This window comes from Xenopus tropicalis, chromosome 3 (genome assembly GCF_000004195.4).
Source record: "Xenopus tropicalis strain Nigerian chromosome 3, UCB_Xtro_10.0, whole genome shotgun sequence".
Classification (NCBI taxonomy): Eukaryota; Metazoa; Chordata; class Amphibia; order Anura; family Pipidae; genus Xenopus; species Xenopus tropicalis.
Genome location: NC_030679.2, coordinates 129,012,496 through 129,034,699, shown reverse-complemented (window position 1 = coordinate 129,034,699; position 22,204 = coordinate 129,012,496). Strand labels below are relative to the sequence as shown.

The 22,204-nt window shown below is 38.5% G+C and overlaps 1 protein-coding gene across 1 annotated transcript; it reads left to right on the top strand.

The window, feature by feature from the left end:
- Positions 1–2,754: 2,754 nt before the first annotated feature.
- LOC733714 (novel solute carrier family 18 (vesicular monoamine) slca18 protein) lies at positions 2,755–21,134 on the top strand (the record flags this gene model as incomplete). The annotated part of the gene is given in 14 exon segments (NM_001044491.1): positions 2,755–2,767; positions 5,117–5,238; positions 6,510–6,765; positions 6,903–6,961; positions 8,497–8,580; positions 12,003–12,095; positions 12,787–12,876; positions 13,803–13,846; positions 13,942–14,002; positions 15,432–15,527; positions 17,676–17,754; positions 18,238–18,380; positions 18,632–18,765; positions 20,207–21,134. Coding segments are annotated over 13 exon segments (1,278 nt in total). The 5' UTR covers positions 2,755–2,767; positions 5,117–5,138.
- Between the last annotated feature and the right edge of the window lie 1,070 nt (positions 21,135–22,204).

The following is a 22,204-nucleotide window of genomic DNA, read 5'->3' as shown; positions in this document are numbered from 1 at the left end:
TTTTTGGGTTTGTATTCTGTAGTGCAGGGATCCCCAACCTTTTATACCCGTGAGCCACATTCAAATGGGAAAAAGTGTTGATGAGCAACAGAAGCATAAAATAGGTTCCTGGGGGCGCCAGTAAGAGCAATCATTGCCTATTTGGTAGCCCCTATATGGACTGGCAGTCTACAGAAGGCTCCGTTTGGCATTATACTGGGTTTTTATGCACCCAAAACTTGCCCCAAGCCGGGAATTCAAAAATAAGCACCTGTTTTGAGGCCACTGAGAGCAACAATCAAGGGGTTAGGGAGCAACATGTTGCTCCTGGGCCACTGGTTGGGGATCACTGCTGTAGTGTGTGGTTTATACTTCAAAGCCTCCTTCTAGTTTCAAGGTTAAAAACCACCTCAGTAATGAAAGGTATTCCTTAAAGGGGACCTGTCACCCTAAGAAATAATTCCAAATGGTTTTCTATTGTGTTTGCCAAGTAAAATATACTTCACATACACTATAAATTATTATTATCTTATTTTCTTTAGCCTTGGAATATACAATTACAGCAAGAAGACAGTCGCCATTTTGTGGGCACTGTTATGAAGGCAAGCTTTGTATCTTGCCAAAATCTTGTTTCTGTGCCTGTATGGGGGGACCTGATGCTCATGCCTATGCGCTGGTTACAAAATTAGATGGTGAGGAGGGAGAGGGAATGAGAGGAGTGCAGCAACATCTACGAAGTACTGAATTCAAAGTGAAAGTAACTGCCTTAGGCATAGAGGCGGGGCAGACAATATATGACTGACAGCTGGGATTTTTAAATGCTTTTATAATGGGTATGGATGTGTTAATAAAAAAAATGAGTTTGGGTTTCATGTTTAATTTGAAAAGGGCTTTTATTATACAGCTTTTAATGTCTGGGTGATAGGTCCACTTTAAAGGAGAAGTAAGTCCTAACCCATCCTAAACCTCCCCTCTAATGTCTCCCTCGGGTCAGTGAACTTACAGAAGAGGATCCAAAGACAGGGGAAGATAGCGCCCTTGGGAGTTTGGAGTAAAGTCTACTACACCTGTAGGCACCTATATGTATATTAGTATAAATTTAGAAGCTGTCTCTGAGCCTTGGCTTGGATTTATATATGAGTTAGTTGGGACCATGGGATAACAGTTAAATGTCCCTGTGCCTCAAGCAAGCCTCTGAACGCAGGGACTTGCTGCACATAAAATATTCTACAATAACTAATTCAGAGGGTAATAGTGATTTTGGCCAATAACACCTGATTATTTACAGCTTCTTCAGACAAGGAGATATTTTTAAAGGACAATGAAAGGTTAATATAAATTAAAAGTAAGTCTAAAGGCATTCTTTTTAAGTACTTACTGCATATCTAAATTCCCAGATCCCTGCTTGCTTCTCTGAGATATGGTGCTGGCAGCCTACAGCAGAGTGAAGACTACAGTGACATCACTGAAATCTCTCTCCCCTTCCTGTAGGTGCCAGCGGCAGCCTTCCTATTCTCTGAGCATGTGTGTAACTTGATCCTGTCTCCTGTTCTGAGCTACACATGCCCACCAGCCAATCAGAAGCGGATCTGGCAGAGGGGGGGGGGAGGGAATGAAACACATGTGCAGTATGAAGCAAGGAGGGAAAGGAAGGGAGAATACCTGTTTAGAGATGGCTGCCTGTTCTAGAAAATGTGAAGTAAGTGTGACTGAGTAAATATTTGATGCCAAAAGTGTGGCGTTTTTACTAAACAATAGGAGGACTAGTGGGCAGTATGCTTTTTACATTTTGACTTGCATTCTCCTTTAAAGAAGGGTAGGTGTCATAGTAACACAATAGTTTACATTACACAATAGTTTTTTGGGTGCGGAGGTCAGTGACCTCCATTTGAAGACCAAATGCAATGCAATCACATACTGAATGTTAACTTAACCTTTAAGCATTTGCCTTTTCTGAATTCTTGAAAACCAAATTATTTCCATTATTTAATGGAGAATTGCTGTTAACATGTATGAATTTAGTATTAATATCTACACTCTATCATTTAAAATTTTATTCTTGAACCAACAAATGTATTTTAGCTGTAATATTGGTGTGTAGGCGCCATCTCAGTGCATTGTGCCTGAGTCTGAGCTTTCAGAAGGAGCCAGCGCTACACATTAGAACTGCTTTCAGCTAACCTATTGTTTCTCCTACTCCCATGTAACTGGAGGAGTCCCAAGCCCGACTTGGATTTCTTACTATTGAGTGCTATTCTGATACCTACTGGGAGCTGCTATCTTGCTCCCTTCCCATTGTTCTGCTGATCAACTGCTGGGAGGGGGGGATATCACTCCAACTTGCAGCGCAGCAGTAAAGTGTGATTGAAGTTTATCAGAGCATAGGTCACATGGCTGTGACACCCTGGGAAATTAAGAATATGGCTAGCCCCGTGTGAAATTTCAAAATTAAAAAAAGCTCTATTAACTGATGCATTTAGAAAAAAAACATGTTTTCCGATGACAGTATTCCTTTAAAATAAAATCCATTTGGCTCACACCCTGGAGCAGGATACAGACAACTGCAATATTACTACAGAACTTCACTAGCATTTGTACAAGAAATATGCCTGCGGGCAACGTGCGTCTGTATGTTCTGTGAGCGGGGCGAGGGCAATGCCTGTATGTGCAGACACTGCTGTAGGCAATCAGGTAATTACTCTGCATGGCAGTATTCAGCTGTAAGTAATTGGGTATGTAGGTTTCCCTCCTTCCTTTGCAGCTCAGAATGAAGCACTAGGAGTATCAGGTAAGGTGCTCTCTGTTATCTTTGTTAGGCACAGTATAGCTTTGATAGCCTCAAACTTCTTTTATTCTGCTTTTCTCAACGGGAGTCTGGCTAGTTTTAGAACTAGCTGTTCAGCCAATGTGTATGTTGGGATATGGGCTAGCCTGGGATTGGGAGCCACATAGGATGTATAGCACTTGGCTCTGTAGCAGAGTGCTCTCAGGCTTGTTTAATATAACAACCAAACTGAATGTGTATGTTAAACCATTTCAGTGATTCTGGGGCTGGCTAATGTAACAACCAAACCTGAATACACAGGTTAAACATCTCTGGTTTGGGTTAATTCTGGTTAATGATTCAACCTAACTGTATTTCAGTGGTTCTGTCTTATGTAACAACCAAACCTGAATGTGCACGTTAAACACCTCTCTGGCCCTGGCAGTGGTTAATGGATTAACGCAACTGAATGTATATGGTAAAATGTTTTTGGCCGTAGCTATAATGTGACAACCAAACTGGAATGTACATGTTAGGCTGATGCCACATGTGGCGTTTTTACGCTGCGTATTTTCTCAGCCTAAAAACGCTGCACAAGCCACACAGCCCGAGACTATGGCGTTTTTCAGCCTAGAACTGGTGATGTAGCAAATCCCGTTTCCATGGTGCTAATAGTGCAAAATAGTAAAAAACGCTGCGTATTTCAGCTAGGTCTGGCAGCTGCCTTTGTGTATACATAGGAATAGCTTGCTGTGCAAATACTGGCGTATTTCAGCCAACGCTTGAAAAATCCGTGCTAAGGCGTTTTCTAGCGTATTTACGCTTTGTGTGGTTTGCCTAGAGTCTTTTCAAGTTATTTCTATGGATGATGATATCGGGTGTTTTTAAGCCGCTGAGAGAATTAGAAAATATGCAGCATAAAAACGCCACACGCGGCGTAGGGCTGATTTTTTTCGGCAAGCGGAAAAACGCTTGCTGAAAAATCAGCCCTACGCCTGCTACTTGTGCCTGCACCCGAATGAATGGGATACGCTCGGGTGCAGGCACATGTAGCCGATATACGCATGAAAACGCGAGACTTTGCATTCTCACGCGTTTTCATGCGTATATCGGCTACATGTGCCTGCACCCGAGCGTATCCCATTCATTCGGGTGCAGGCACAAGTAGCAGGCGTAGGGCTGTGAATTTTCGGCAAGCGGAAAAAATTTCAGCCCTACGCCTCGTGTGGCATCAGCCTTAAACGTCTCTCTGGTTCTGCCACTGGTTAATGTTACAACTAAGCTGAACGTAACATTTTGGCAGCTGTTTGTTTCAGAGAATTAAAGCATCCAAAGTGTATATATGGGTATTATGTTATGGGTCATATTTGCTTATACAGCTTCCAGGTTTGTCTGTGTAACAAACATCACTGGCTCTGTGTCTAAATAAATTAAAAGCATGGATTATTATTTGAACATGCTGTTTATGTTTGATGCAGCAGCTATGGCTTATATACAACTTGGCTGTTGCATTTATGTAATAATATATTACATATATTACAAGCAGTGACCCTAATAACCAGACAACATTCCCTATCCAAAACATAGGCAGAATAGAAAACCCGATATTTTAAAGGGAAACTATATCCCCCAAAATGAATACGTAACCAACAGATAGTTTATATTATGTTAAGTGACCTATTAAAAATAATGATGAGTGAATGATGGCAAAAATGTTGTGCTTCAAAAAAAAAAAAAAAAAAGTGGCATTGTTTTGGCGCGTGTGACAAATTTTTCAGCTGTTTCGCAAAACAATCGGCCAATGGTGGAAACTCAGAAATTCGCTGCAAATCCATGCCTGCTAAATAATTTTACTAATAAGAAAATCTCGCCAAACTGGAACATATATATCAGTAAATATTGCCCTTTTACATCCTTTCCCTTGAGCCGCCATTTAGTGATGGGCTGTGTGCTCCCTCAGAGATCAGCTGACAGGAAATAATGCAGCTCTGACTGTAACAGGAAGTAGTGTGGGAGCAAAAGGCAGAACTCTGCCCATTCATTGGCTGATGAGGCCTAGCATGCATGTGTGCCTTGGCTTGTTTGTGTGCAACATGAATCCTATGATCCCAGGGGGCGGCCCTTAGTACTTAAAATGGCAATTATCTATTTAGGATTACCCAATGGCACATACTGTACTACGAAAAAAGTATATATTTATGAAAATGGTTTATTTAGATGAAGCAGGGTTTTACCTATGTGCTTTGTCTGGGGGTATAGTTTCCCTTTAAAAATAAAACCATATAAATAATGAATATATATATATATAGACTACCAACACGTTATTAAAGAATGCTGGTTTTATTTGTGCTAAGATATGTTTGTTTATTTTAGGAGTACCTAAATCCATAACACTATGGCAGGATGCTCCGCATATCGGCGGGACTCGCGATGGCTAATCCTGTTTGTGGTTGCAGTTGCTATGGTTATGGATTACATTCTCTTCACTATTGTAGGTATGTATCCATGTGCTCCAGGTATATGCAAGTCTTGTAATAACTGAATCAAGTGCAATTTTATAGTGATATTTACTAGTTTATTGGCACAATAACTGCTAAAATGAGCACAGAGTTGCAATTCATAACCAGCCATGAATAAACCACTCGCCTCTATCCATATATGAACTTTAGCGCCAGTTCACCTTGCATTGTACACAAGAAATAAGGGTGCTCTGTCTTGCTTTGAATACTCCCTTAGTACTAGGCTTTTTTTTGGTGCAATGCTTTTAAACTCTCAAATTTAGCATTTAATTACAATTACAATAAGTGTATGCTGGAATTCTAAATAAATTGTAGTTGAACAATATGGTGGACTGTGCCAATATTTGACATTATTTTATTGCATTAGTAAATAGGCTCTTATGTCTTTGGGGGTTTTGTAATAAAAAGCACTAAGATTGCCAAGGAGCAGTAACACATAGCAACCAATCAGAAGGTAGAATTTACTGGTCACCTGTTTAAAAGCAAACATATTATTGGTTGCTATGGCTTACTGCACCTGGGCAGACCTCTATTACATATAGGGGTTTATCTCATTAACCAGTGATCCCCAACCAGTGGCTCGGGGGCAACATGTTGCTCACCAACCCCTTGGATGTTGCTCTCAGTGCCCCCAAACCAGGGAGTTATTTTTGAATTCCTGACTTGGGGGCAAGTTTTGGTTGAATAAAAACAAGATTTCCTACCAAATAAAGCCCCTGTAAGCTGATAGTGTGCATAGAGGCCCCTAATAGCCAATCTTAGGCCTTATTTGGCACCTCCATGAACTTTTATGGTGCTTGTGTTGCTCCCCAAGTCTTTTTACATTTGACTGTGGCTCACGAGTAAGAAAGGTTGGGGACCCCTGTCATTAACTATTACTTTTACTTTTAGCGAATCTATTAAAGGGAAAATATGCCCTCCTTTTTGACTTGAGCTCATCCAGCTGGGTTTATATAGAAAAGCTGCATATAAATGTATTTTTTTTCTACATAGACATACCTAATTCCAAAAATGTAAAGAAAACCCTTATACTCGCTCAAGCAATTTTCCAACATTCCTTAGACACACAATGTAATCCTGCAACTCTACCCACACCTTGTTTCATTGTGAAGTGATGGATTCTGGAACTTGAAGTCCCTTGTAGGGAGAAGTAAAGAAGGGGGGGAAAAAATTCTATAGTTGGGGTCAGAGTTCGAATGAAAGAGAATAATAATAAAATAAGAGACCAACATGCATCTCTCTTGCAGCTCCAATCGCCCCAGCTTTACTTTATGACACTGAGTATGGGAACAGAAACACAACTGTACTGCTTAACAACTCCTCTGGTTCTTCATTGTACCGCGACTCGATCATTAACAATACAGAGAGTGCTGGAAATCAAACCCAGTGCTACGAGGAGAAGGACTATTTAAATGAAGAGAATGTGCTAGTGGGTCTCCTCCTTGCTATTAAAGCCTTGCTGCAGCTTCTGACAAACCCCATAGTGGGCAAAATTATTAACAGGTAACTTGATTAAACCATATTTAGCTGAATTTTTAGTTTTATTTATCCTTCATATTCATTTAAATGTATCTTGCAACATCTGATTGAGCCTCTCCGTCTCCTCCACATTAATTCCTTCATGTACCTTTTCCATACAGAACTGGATATGATGCCCCATTGTTTTGTGGCACTATTATTATGTTCCTCTCCACTCTCAGTAAGTATGCTCTCATCTACACCTGGTATCCTACATATAATTACAATAGGCATTTACAAACTCTAAGGGGCCCATTTATCAAAGTCCAAATTTCGGATGTTTAAAAGTACGATTGGCAAAAATTCTGAGTAAATACAATAATTTCTGATGATCGAAAATTTCACAAATTCTTTTTCTAGACGTATGAAAATATCGTACTTACGATCCAAAAGTTACAAATTTTCGTATCCGAACAATCGGAAACGGTGCATAACCTTTTTTGGCTTTGAAACTTCAATGTATGGTTTTGGAAGCCTTCCACAGGACTCAGTGGCACTCTACCGATATTTGAATGTATTCCGAAATGTTTGTAGTCTTTGCGACAAAATACGATTTTGACGCGAAAATTGACACACAGCACGAAAACGTCATGTAGTTTAACGAATATATTGTGGAAATAACGCAAAAAAAAAAACAATTTTTTTTCATTCGTACTTATTCATACTTTAGTTAATGGGCCCCAAAGGGTTGATCTGACACAAGTAAGTGTACTACTATAAGTAGTGAATTTGTTTTCCTCTAATATAATGGCAGTAGCAATTAAATACATAGGACCTTGTGCCAGATTATAGCAGTTCATTAACTATTCCATAACTAGTACTCGGGGGAGATTTACTAATCCACGAACGGTCCAAAGGCATCCGAATGCGTTTTTTCGTAATGATCGGTATTTTTGTGACTTTTCCGTAGCCGGCGCAATTTTTTCGCATATTTTCCGCGACTTTTTCGGCACTGTCATGAAAAAATCAGATTGGTTTTTCCACCATTTGCTATCGTTCGATACGAAAAAGTTGCACAAAATACGAAAAATCGCGACGGCGACGAAAAGGTCGCAAAATTTTTGTTTCCAATACGATTTTTTCCCTTTCGGGATTTGGATTCGTGGATTAGTAAATCTGCCTCTAAGGGGCTGATTTACTAATCCACGAATCCGAATGGGAAAAATTCGGATTGGAAAACGAACATTTTGCGACTTTTTCCTAGCCGTTATGACTTGCGCGAATTGTCGCAACTTTTTCATAGCCAGTACGACTTTCGCAAATTTTCGCAACTTTTTCATAGCCATTATGACTTTTGTGAATTGTCGCGACTTTTTCATTGCCATTACAAATTTCGTGAATTGTTGCAACTTTTTCATAGCCAGTACGACTTTCGCGAATTGTCGCGACTTTCGTATTGAGCGCTCGAAAAAGTCACAAAATACCGATCATTACAAAAAAAACGCATTCGGGCGCTTTTCGGACATTCATGGATTAGTAAATGTGCCCCTAAGAGTCTGAAAACACAGGCCTAATTTAATGTTACAACTTAACAAAAACAAGAATTCAGTATATATTTGGGAAATATCAATAATCCTTTTGAATTAAGTGTTAAAATGAAACAATAATAAAGTATGTGCTGATTTCATTGGCTGTTATGAGTTAGTGGCCAGTAAGTTCACTGTGATGCCTTTACTTGCACTGTATTTCTAATTGATGCCTCTTTGTATGTTGCAGTGTTTGCCTTTGCCGATTCCTATGCCTTTCTCTGTGTGGCCAGGGGGTTGCAGGGAATTGGATCATCTTTTACTGCTGTGCCAGGTAATATTTTCAACCTATGATAATGGGTATCTGACATACTGAGATTCTGCATACCAGTTTTTAATCTTCACTAGAGATAAATTAGTAAACTTTAAAATTCTACATCGGTTTTACTACAGCCCCATTCAAATAAGTAAAACGTACCCAGATAGATCTCCTGCTTGCCCACACTGCCTTGCCATCACCCTCAAGCCAATCTACTTCACATTATGTGGTCCTGCCTTCAAATTGTGAAATACTGGACAGGAATTATATAAGGTGTCTGAATGATAACCATGCAATTCCTTTACATTCCTTTACATGTCTCCTGAGTTCTGTATATTGGGAGTTATTGTATGGATGATTTATGATGATATTTAGCCCCTTTTATATGCTTGCGACTGTGCAGTATCTGCCTTTGTTTTTTTCTCTGACTTCTGTGTACAACTGAAGTATAAACAATACTAATTTGGTATTGAAGGCATGAAAACTATAATGGACTGACAGCGTGTTATTTAGAACCTTTGTTAGGACGTTAATGAAAGGAAAAAGAAATGCTTCAGACAGTTATGCATTAGCTAAACATGTCCCTCATGGCACTTGTTATAGTTTATTAGCTTTTCCATAGCAGGTAACAAATAAGTAAAAATCTACCATTGGATATTAACTCTTAAAAAATAATCTTGTACAATATATCAGTGTTTATTTGTATAAGGCACACTTGGAAAGCTTGTGTGATCTGTGTTTCTACTTCATTATGGAACATAACCTGAAGTGCTGGTCAGGGCTGGGCCAAAGTATTTTGGCACCTAAGACAACTGCTTCAATAGGTGCTTCCCCCCCGGTCCCACCTTACCATTATCCAATCTCAAGTTTGATAACTGCCCTTGGTGCTCTTTGTGGTACAAATATTGCATGCAGCAGAATTTAGAGCCACCTTTGTGTTTAATGCCCACAGAACACATATCAGTGTGTGTGTGTGTGTGTGTATGTGTATATATATATATATATATAATATATATATATATATATATAAATATACAGTGCCAATTTCATTTGTAATATCCACAAAAAACACAGGAATATATATGTAATGCCAACTTCAGGTTGAATGCCCACAGAAGACACATCTAGATATACGCAATGCCAGCTATATACTTATTGCCACATAACGCTTAGCATAAGCAGTGCCAATGTGATGATTAATGCAAATAAACTCATTGGTGAGGTGCAAAGAGGTCAACAGGCAAGAAATACGACAGGCATTGGGGGGGAAGATAATACAAAATTGCCAGAATAATAGGAAATTAATGAGTAGGTGACTGGGAATTTTAGGGGTAAAGATGGCATTTCCAACAAAGAGTTAATTATAATACAGATGATTATAGGGTATTTTTAAAAATAACATATGAAGCAAATTGGTAAGCTGGTAATAAAGGGTTAACAGAGAGATGGTGAGGCAGATGTAGAGGCTTTTCAGATACAGGTATAGGACCTGTTATCCAGAATGCTCGGGACCAAGGGTATTCCGGATAAGGGGTCTTTCTGTAATTTGGATCTTCATACCTTAAGTCTACTAAGAATTCAATAAAACATTAATTAAACCCAATAGGATTATTTTACATCCAGTAAGGATACATTATATCTTATTTGTGATTAAATACAAAGCTGTTTTTTATTGTTACAGAGAAAAAGGAAATCAATTTTAAAAATCTGAATTATTTTATTAAAATGGGGTCTATGGCCCAGGTAACAAACAAAGTGTAGCCCTCCCCCCCACTCCCTTTGAAGAATTATGCTTACAAATAACTCCGGTGCAGCATACAATTTCGATATTATATCAGTTACTTACCGCTAGCAAAACTACTATGTTACCCAAATTCACTAGGAGGTGGGAGGGGGAGCTGCAGACACATCTTATAGCTTGCAAAGCTCAAGAGACAAATTATAAAATAATCTCAAGGTGGTACAAATGCCCCGAAATTTTACATAAGATTTACCCCACGGTTACGAACCAGTGCTGGAGATACGGAATAGACATAGGGACCCCTTTGCACATCTGGTGGAAATGTTTAGTACTGATCCCATTCTGGGAACAAATATTTAAGGTTATTAACTCCTGCACAGGCCTAGACCTGAAACCCGACCCTTTGATAGGCATCCTCTCAATCCTCCCAGGTTCAGTTACCAAATATAAAAGGTCCCTCTTAGGCTTCTGCTTGGGGGCTGCCAGGACAGTGATACCACGCCACTGGAAATCTACTATCCCCCCAACTATAAATTAATGGGTTAAAGAGATGGGAAATGTAATGCGGATGGAAGAACTACTTAGTAATGTCCAGGGGACACCAGACAAATTTGTCTTGACATGGTCCCCATGGGTTATGTTCCTAGAATCTTATAAAGATAAATGAATGAAACCGGACTAGGAGCACTACTAAAAAGCAGATTTACATGAAAAGGTCTAACGTTAACTGCTGGAAACGATATGAGGTTAACAACGGAGCGGCTGAGCGACTGAGCACTTCCAAGTTCTGTTCCCCTTATTATGGATATTCTCTCTCCCCCTTATTATGGATATTCTCTCTCCCCTTTCATTCTCTGGTTTTTGGAAAAAGTTATTTCCCTTCCCCTCCTTACCATTCTTTTTTCCTTCAGTACCATATCAGACAACAACAGGGTAATAATGACAGCAACAGGAGACAACACCGTCACAGCTTAACTAAGTATAATAAATACTAAAAAGCTATTGTAAATAATCTTGTTAAAGCAGAATATTATGAAAACTGGTATAATATCATGCATGATTGCAAATAATTTAAGCATATTTGTCTCATCTCAATATATGAAGTATCTATTACGCCTATAGTAAAAAGCGGTTCAGTTCTGATGTGTACTGTATAAATACAAAACTGAAAATAAAGAATATACAAAAAAAAATGGGGTCTATGGGAGCCAGGCTTTCTGTAATTCAGAGCTTTCCGGATATCGGGTTTTCGGATAAGGGATCCCATACCTGTACTACAGGAAGCACAAAAGCAGAATCTGAGTGCCCGATTGTGCCACTTCCAAAATGGGCTCTCTCACTGCCGGGTGCAATTGCTAATAAAAATAAAGGGGTAAATGATGCCATCGTTGTGATCTTGAAACTGTGCCCCCCAATCATTGTATACCAGGGATGTTTGCAGATACCTGTGGAAGTATCTGAAATTTTGGAAGCGTGTAGCATAAGCATGTGAACCCTAGTTAAGAATTAAAAATGATATTGCAGAAGGTCTATTCAAATGTGTGCAAGAACAAAAATGAGCATTGAGTAGCATCAAGAATTAATCAAATTATTCTCATGTGTGAATAAATTCTTTATTGTATCTTAAGTCCTGTATATTCAGCAAATAGACATTATTCCTGCTTCTTGGTTTTATTGTAAATATCTGTCCCTTCAGCTCTGGGCATGCTGGCACATGTGTTTCCAGATGATGCCGAAAGAGGGAAAGCCATGGGTATAGCTTTGAGTGGTGTTGCCATTGGGGTGCTTGGTAAGTTATTTTTTCTTAATGCTCTAAGTCCAGCTGTAATTCCAGAGGAGACTCTCTAAATCGGTGTAATCCACATTTTTACCCCCACTTTGTTTGACTTGCCTTAAGTGTCTCCATTTTGGTGCACAGAGGCCTGCAACTGCCCCCGTGAATACAGCCCTGCCTGTATTCACTCGGTCTTAATAAAGCAGGGGTGTCAAACTCAATCACATAAGGGGGCCGAAATCTAAAACACAGGCTTAGTCGCGGGCCAAATTTTTTATTAATATACTTAGTATTTTACTAAGGGGTATATTTATCACAATGTATAAAAAGTGGAGTAAGACATTACCGGTGATGTTGCTCATAGCAGCCAATATATGCTTTGCTACTGTTGAAATCTGATTACTGATTGGATGCCTTGGGCAACATTACTGGTAATCCCTCACTCCACTTTTTACACAGCATGATAAATATACCCTTTAGTCTTAGTTACTTTGTGAGGAAAATGGAAATTGATCAGGCTGGATGGTCAGACACACTCACCAAGGGCCACATAAAATGGCCAGGTGGGCCGGATTTGGCCCGCGGGCCTTGTGTTTGACATATATGTAATAAAGCATATGTGTCTGAAAAAAATGGTTACAAATGTGGGGATCACCATAATACATATTTCTATTGTAGCTCTTACATATTGTCTCTCTTCTTGCAGCGGGGCCTCCTTTTGGTTCTGCCATGTATGAGTTTGTTGGAAAGTCTGCTCCATTTCTAGCTATAGCAGCATTGGCTCTTCTTGATGGAGGTGAGAAGATACGTTGATACTTTATGGCAACAGAAAGCTAACCAACATACCGCAGTGACTTTAGCGTCTTAGGGAAATAACTCAAGTAGATTTGGGGCTTTTTGCCTTTTTTAAGCCATCTATTAATTGGGAATCATGTGAATTATTACTTAATCTTTGATTATCAACTTGGCTTTCCCACTGACTATATAAGTACATGTACACTCTTCCCTTAGGAACAAAAGCACTGTAAATTCTACTGACTGGAGTCACATATTTGCTACCGTAATGTTGCATGCCCTTAGAACAGAGGACATTAAAAGTCTATGTACATGGAGCACCACCGGGACTTCTAAAATAATTAATATAGTGAACATATATATGTATATCCCACCGGACCACACGCTTGGCGCATTTTGTGCCACTTCCTCAAAAGTTAGTAGTCCCTTGACCCATTATGTAATTTAAAACCTTGAAACATGACAGCCCTATAACCCTATAGAGGGTGGGTCAACAACATATATTATTGTGGTGATCCGTATCCAAGTACTGAGAAATAATTCATAGCTCAATCACTAATACAATACAATAGGCAAATTCCTGGCCTATTAAAAAAAGAAACAAAAAAAAAAACCTGAGTTTAAGCGGGTGGTTCTGTTGTTTTACAATCCAATTTAAGACAGTTGTGAAGTACCTGCCCTGCAGATTCACCATATCCAGCTAAATTATTTGATTTATTGAGGACCTTCCATAGAGACACACAATTCTAGGCTACGAGGACTGGAGCCTCTGTATTGGTTTATGGTGTTTCTTTATAGAGGGACAGCTACCTATTTAACTCTAGTTTGACAAAATTTTGGCACCTGTCCCTGCAGTTCTATTAGCTATCTCTTGTGACATGTATCCAATTATCATATAATAACTACCTACTTTCTCTTTATTAATAGTACTACAGCTTTGTATACTTCGACCTACAAGATTCTCCACAGTGGTAAGTAACTACATTTTTGCTTACCTGCTATCAGTGGGTTATAAAAGGGTAAAGGAAAGACAGGGAAGATTAAACCATTCTTTCTTTTCAAATAGGATGTTCCTGCAACACCCTACAAAAATCTTCTCATGGATCCTTACATTTTGGTGGCAGCAGGTGAGAACAAGGGAAACTGTGCCCCCAGAATGAATACTTAACCAACACTTTATATCATAAGCTATTTTATGTGATATATTTTTATAGAGACCTACATTGTATGGGAATAAGGTTTCCCTTTATATCCATCTTCTGTCACAAGATATGACTATAAATATCTTAAACTAATCACTGTACTGTATCCTTTCTCCTGCAAACCCTGGGTACAGAGATAAAACAGCTGAAATATAAATGCCAGGAGTCTTCTAAAGAGTTTGATGACCAATAAGCATGGAATTGCCAAAAAAGTGATGTAGTGCATATGAATACTTTTGGTTGGCCCTGTAGCTCCTGCAAACAAAGCATAGATATACAAAACTACAGCCAATTCATGCTATATATATAGATATACAGAGATATACAGAGATATACAGAGATATACAGAGATATACAGAGATATACAGAGATATACAGAGATATACAGAGATATACAGAGATATACAGAGATATACAGAGATATACAGAGATATACAGAGATATACAGAGATATACAGAGATATACAGAGATATACAGAGATATACAGAGATATACAGAGATATACAGAGATATACAGAGATATACAGAGATATACAGAGATATACAGAGATATACAGAGATATACAGAGATATACAGAGATATACAGAGATATACAGAGATATACAGAGATATACAGAGATATACAGAGATATACAGAGATATACAGAGATATACAGAGATATACAGAGATATACAGAGATATACAGAGATATACAGAGATATATCTATATATATATATATATATATATATAATTTTATCCATAGATATATAGATAGATAGATATAGATATGGATAAAGATATATAGATAGATAGATATATAGATAGATAGATATATAGATAGATAGATATATAGATATGGATAAAGATATATAGATAGATATGGATAAAATTAGATAGATAGATATATATGGATAAAATTATATATATAGATATATATATATATATATATATATATCTATATTATCCAAGTATTCTAATGTCTAATATGTCTGGATACAGTATTCCACATCTTTGGAAGGGAAGACATCTCCACAATTCCCTATCACTCCCTACATAAGATTTTCCATGCAACAGTTCTTACTTAACAATGTAGAAGCTGAACATAACACTACTAGGAAACACAATGCCACTACAAAAACTTACTGACTTAACATAGGTGCCGCCTCAAGTACAGAATTCAGGGTATTAGTGTGACTGAGTTTTAAGTTTGTATTTAATTTTTAGATATATTTTGGCTATTCGAGTGAATGGGAAATTAATGTTGCTGTTGCCCTGTTACCATAGCTGATAAGCACCATAGGGAGAAGTAATAAAGATTAAGTTGTGCGCCAATTAACCAGGTATTTGTGTAATAAACTCTTTCTTCTGTAGTGGGTCTCTGTATCTGTAATCTTACTTTTGGCATGCTGGAGACAACTTTACCTATTAGAATGATGGAAACCATGTGTGCCCCCCGATATCAACTTGGTAAGTTCTGTTCTGTTAAGTGTGTCAATAAAAGATGGATCATTGTGTTTTAATCAGGGTCGGACTGGGCCGAAGGGACACTTGGAAAATACCTGATGGGTCCTACGGCCTCCACCAACCCAACCCAACCCGCTCCCCATACATGGAAGATGTGCGCTGCCCCTCCCCACTCCCCCACCAGGAGCCCTTGTTGCAAAGGGGGTGGTGCGTGAGCTTGTGACTGGGATGGGGGGCCCCAGGCACCAATTCCGGTGGGCCCCTGGTGCTCCAGTCAGACACTGGTTTTAATGGGGTCTGTAGCTATCCACATTCTCCCTTCACTTCACATAAGACTAAACCATAGGGTAAACCATAAGGAATACATGCCATTTAATTCAAGATTGGTTTTCCAGTTTTGTTCTCTGTGTATTTTACTGAATGCACGCCCATGTTCATCTTGCTAAGGGTTTTACAAGAGAGATATTCATGCTTCTGGTACTGTAACCCCTACATTTATTGTTCCAATAGCCTTCCCTCTGGCTTTTATCCAGTTCCTTCATTCCTCTCTAACCAAAAAATATACAAAGAAATATACAAAGTTTCACAGTGAGGCAGGAATACAAGATAGCTACAAGATAGCTGCAGGGTTTGGAATACCTTTGTTGTCAAGCTAAAACATACATTTTAAATTTGCAGAATCCTATATATTAATTTATGTGTGGAATAATTCCAGACATGCTACCCTACTCATTCAGTTTAGCAGAAGGCATCACCAGCATCCTAGCATTGCATTAAAGGGGTTGGTTCACCTTTAGGTTAACTTTTAGACTTATAGAATGGCCAATTATAAGCAACTTTTCGATTGGTCTTCATTATTTATTTGTTATAGTTTTTTTTAATTATTTGCTGCCTTCTTCCAACTGAGTCATTGACCCCGGCAGCCAAAAAACTATTGATCTGTAAGGCTACAATTGTATTGTTGTTGTTACTTTTTGTAACTTTGTTTACTATTCAGACCCTCTCCTATTCATATACCAGTCTCTCGCCCAAACCACTCCCTGGTTTCTAAGGTAACTTGGACCCTAGCAACCAAATAGCTGATGAAACTCCAAACTGGAGAGCTGCTAAACTGAAGATGAAATAACTAAAAATCTACAAATAATAAAAGACCAACTGCAAATTGTCTCAGACTATCACTCTCTACATCAGTGATCCACAACCAGTGGTTCGTGAGTAACATGTTGCTCCCAACCCCTTGGATGTTGCTCCCAGTGGCCTCAAAGCAGGTGCTTATTTTTGAATTTCTGGTTAGGAGACAAGTTTTGGTTGCATAAAAACCAAGTATAATGCCAAACAGAGCCTTCTGTAGGCTGCCAGTCCACATAGGGGCTATAAAGTAGCCAATTTTAGCTCTCTTTGCTACCCCAGGAACCTTATTCATGCTTGGGTTGCTCCCCAACACTTTTTCCATTTAAATGTGGGTCACAGGTATGAAAGGTTGGGGATCCCTGCTCTATAACATACTAAAAGTTGATTCAACCCCTTTAACAGTATTATGTGCACTATATTTAACACATTCACTGTTTATTTCTAAAGTGGCATATTCACATATTCAGTGGCATATAGCATATGCTACAGCTCCACTGGCATTAGGAAAAAAATGTGTTGAATTGGCTTCCTTGTTCCCTCTGAAGCTCTCTCCATCAAGGAGGAAAAAGCTTATTGACAGAAATAATTCACACTGCCTAGCAGTGCATAATGGTACATCCCAATAGCAAAAATACAGCTGAGCTGCTGGAGTAACAATATGCAAGCCAAGACACAGACGCAGCAACCAGTAAAGATCAGCATATGGTCTTATGGTAGTTATTTAGGCAGTTATCATGGTTTAATGAAGTATTTTAAAGTGGTTTCCCGCTTCTGCCCAACCCAAGCTTGCTTTTTATGAGCTAGTGGGTATAGAATTGCATAAATACATTTTTCACAATAAATTATCGTAATGGGTAAAAAAAAAAAAGTCGGATAACCTGAGAAAAATGGAGACTTATGCAAGACTGAAAATGCACATTGCCCTCTTGCAATTTTTTCCTTTTGCAGAGATAAGCAATATTCAAATATTTTTATTTGAGGTTATGATTTGACACTTTATATCAATATTTTTTTTCCCAGGACTGTGTTTTCTACCCTGTATTGTCGCATATTTCATTTGTCTGAATGTATTTGCGGAGCTTGCACAAAAAATTGGGAGGTCAGTCATTTTAATTTTGTTAGAGCTGCCCTACTATGCCATATCTTATTATTAAAGGTTTCACCTGATTATCTTTCCTACACTAGGTGGTTATGCATTATGCTTGGAATGCTCATTCTAGGGATCAGTGTCATATGTGTAAGTACCATTCCCTAAATACAAGCATCAATAAAAATGGGTTCACCTACTGTACTAATATGCATAATAAATAAGCCAATGGGGAAATGGCTCACCTTCAGCCCTCTTGTTACTATGGAGCCTTTCTCCTTAAAAGCTGCATTTAAAGTGGCAGTGGCAGTTTATTCCCATTATACAGCTTTCTGCAACACTAGAATAAAAAATAAAGAGTAAATATAAAGAGTAGTTGCCCTTTCAGTCATGAAATGTGTTAGGCCATTCCTTGCTATGTCTAATGAAAAGTGTTGCTCATTTTCTATCCTAGATGCCTTTAGCTTTAAATATTTATTACCTCATTGGACCTAGCGCTGCACTGGGAATTGGCTTTGGAATGATGGAGACATCAGTAATGCCACTCATGGCACATCTGGTAGACTTACGGCACACTTCTAACTATGGGGGCATATACGCCATCTCTGATATTGCTCTGTGTATTGGTTATGCACTGGGTATGTAACCATTTAAATATTCCTTCTGTACTAACGTGTGCATATTTCATTTTGCTTCTGACTTGTACATGGAGCAGCCAATATGGGTTTCTACACCAGAGCTCTCAAACTTATGTGCATTTATATAGCTGAAATTTACTGTTCTATTGAGCAACCAACAATAATACCATGTGTACAAAATCTGACCGTACTAATGACGTTATCATGGCTCTTTACCTATTTATATTTTATTTTCTTTACTCAATTCCTAGGCCCGTCATGTGGAGGAGCCATTGCCAAGGCTGTTGGGTTCAAATGGTTAATGATTATATTAGGTATAATAAACCTTGTTTTTGCGCCTCTCTTCATTCTACTGCGCAACCCACCTGGAAAAGAGGAGACGAAGGTGAGACATTAAAGTTTCTTCACACTTCCTTTCCTTGTCACATGTGCTGGAAAAAGCTGGATTGGTCTTGGTCATATCTGGGAGATGAGATGCAAGGTTTCTAAACTGATGCAGGACATGTACAATATGGCTATTTTCTGTATTGTGTATCAGACAGTCTCTGAACAGTAGGGTTGGAAGATCTTTATCTTTCTTGATATTCTGTGCATCTACAGGAAAACTGTCAATCACATCCAGTACATAGGTCAGTGGTGGTTGTACAGATAACTCAAGCTCCCCAGTTTAGGCCCAACCATTTGTCATGGCCAACCTTAAGGTGGCCATACATGTTAAGATCTGCTCGCTTGGCGACCTCGCCAAGGCAATGGGCACAGCAATGGCAATAAGCGCAGTCGGTTCCGACGAAATCTAAATCCGATCCGACTAAATCCTTTAACCTGCCAGATCCATATCTGGCCAATTTCAGGCCAGGTATCAGTCGGGCATGCCTGTCGTTGCTGCCCCTACACGGGCTGATAAGCTGCCTAATCGGTCTAAGGGACCGATATTGGCAGCTACAATCGGCCCATGTATGGCCACCCTAAGTTTAGAGCAACATTGCTGAATCAGGGATTCACCCACAGTTCCAAGAATAGTGAGGACATCAAAGAAGTGTTTACTTTTATTGAGCTCATACCAGTAGTATCTAGGAGAGCTAATAGGCATTGTCCCTGGATCTGTCCCTAACTGACTCTCAGGCTAGGCCTGAAGCAACCACCGTTAGGGAATATACAATGCAGTTGCCTGTTTTGCCTATATCACTGGAGTGGTAAATGATTTGTGAATTTTTTTGTATTTTATTACAGGTATGGGACCCGTTATCCAGAATGCTTGGGACCTGGGGTTTTCTGGATAAGGGTTTTTTTCCAGAATTTGGATTTCCTACCTTAAGTTTGCTAAAACAAAAAAAAATTTTAAACAGTAATTAAAACCATTAGAATTGTTTTGGCTCCAATAAGGATTAATTATATCTTAGTTAGGATCAAATACAGGTACTGTTTTATTATTACAATTTATAAGGAAACCCTTTTTAAAAGTGTTTATTATTTGATTATAATGGAGTCTATGGGAGATGGTCTTTCCATAATCCTGAACTTTCTGGATAAGGGGTCTGATACCTTTACTCCCAAAACTAAAATGAATTATAATAATGTCCTTTCTCTTTAGGCCTTCATAAAGTATCATAGGGTTACAAATAAAAGTTTTATTCCCAAATTGTTGATTTATTTTTTGCAGCCATTCCTGTTATCTTTATTGTGTATATTTATCCTTTTATATAATATTGTAGAATGAAAGAACCCTATCCTGTATATATTTTATCAGATAAGCATGACATTTCCAAGGCTGTTTAGTTATTGTAAATCACACTAAGTACTAAGCTACCGGATATTGTGTCTTTCAGCCTTTACTAAGCCTTAAGGAGAAGCCCGACTCATGCTAAACACAGCTTCCCAGATTTGTGCCTCACACATCAGTGGCGAGGGGGTTAACTCTATACTAAGGACAAACCTGCTGATGGACAACAATACTCATTTAGAAAAATGAAGCATTGCTGCTTGTCTCTTGTTTTATCCCTTACGAGCTTAAAACTGACTCATATTTGGTAATTATTTATTTATGTACACATAGGACATATGTTCCGGGCCACCAGCCTCTTGGTTCTATTTAGGATAGAAATCATCTTTGTCAAGGTGCAAAAACCTAAATTGTTAGTTTCTATTGTAGTTTGATCATTTTAGCCTGTGCAATTTTGTTTTCCCAATTGGGTAATATTTGTTTCTCTGGAGCTTAAACCTTTTCTTCTTTAAATGACTTAGTGTCATCGCCATGGTGGCCAAGTGTAAAGGAAACCTGCTTTTTGTGAAAGAAATGGGATAAGAAATTCTAATACAGGTATGGGACCTATTATCCAGAATGCTTGGGACCTTTCTGGATGAGGGAACTTCCTGTAATTTATATTTCCATATGTTAAGTCCACAAAAAAAATGTAAACACGAATTAAACTGAATTGGATATGTGTATCCTCCAATAAGGATTCATTATATCTTAATTGGGATCAAATACAAGGTACTGTTTTATTGCTACAGAAAAAAGGAAATCATTTAAAAAACAAATTGTATTATTTGATTAAAATGGTGTCTATGGCAAAAGGGCTTTCTGGAAAGTAGGTTTCCGGATAACAGATCACATATGTATACTACACTGCTGCTGTCCATCTGCCCTGCTGTGATGATTTGATACCTGCTACTTCCCCGCTCTCCCTGCTTTGCAGGGCAGTAGATCCCACCATCTTTGCTATCTATACAATGGAATATAAATGTTGTGTGTTAAAGTGTGACAAGTCCTTAAAAATATAAAATGTGAAAAGAACAGATATAACTATAAAAACAAGGCACAATGATGGAGAGCTGGATCTACCATATTTGTAGAAGTGTTTGGCGCTTTACCAGAAGACCCTTCCCTTGCAAAGGGGTCAGTGTATCAGTAGAGAAAAACCCAGAAGCACATAAATAATTTGAGGTGTGTCAAAGGTGGTTTATTTAGCCTTTATACATAGGCGAGAAGGGTAATGTTTTAGGCCCTCTGGGCCCTTTATCAGGCCTTAATCAAGCCTTGATAAAGGAGACTGAAATGTTGTCCTTATTGCTGATGTATTCAGGCTAAATAAACCACCTTTGACTCCGCTCAGATTATAGGTCTGCTTCTGCATTTTTCTACAATACTTATCATTGTTTCTATAATAATATAATATGTGTATATATAAAGTTTGAAATATCATTTCTGAAAATGTTCTTAGAAAACTCTATTTATGAAAAAAATAAAAAGTTGACCTGTTAGAAAATGTCTTGTTTCTTGAACCCACAGCATTGGCTTATGGTTCCAGGGTTAAACTTATTCTAGTGAACCTGTAGAAAAATGAGATTTGTATTACTTTGATAAGAAAAAGGATTCAGAAGGGAGTTGTCCATCCAAATTAGCAAGTCAGAAGGGTGTTAGAGCTCATTGCCCTTATAGCTACAACAGATGTAGTTTGATAATCATTGGGGACCACTGACACTTGTCAATTATACCTTGGCTTCACCTGGCTTTAAAGGAGAAGGAAAGGTACAAACTAAGTAAGCTTTATCAAGATCTATGTAAATACAGCCATAAGTACTCAGAGTCCTCTATCAAAAGAAACACAAGATTTCCTGTCTCCTTTTTTCCTGTGCCAGAGTCTCTCCTGCTCCCCCCCCCCCCCACACTTAGAAATGTGTGATTTGAGCCAATCAGCAGGAAGCTTCCTCATAGTCTTAAACACTGACTTCGGTCTTGGTGCAGGAGCATGGTATTATAGGAAGTTTGTTTACAGAGCTTTGTTTTACTAATATCCGGGAGTTTCTAGCTTCCTTTTTATCAT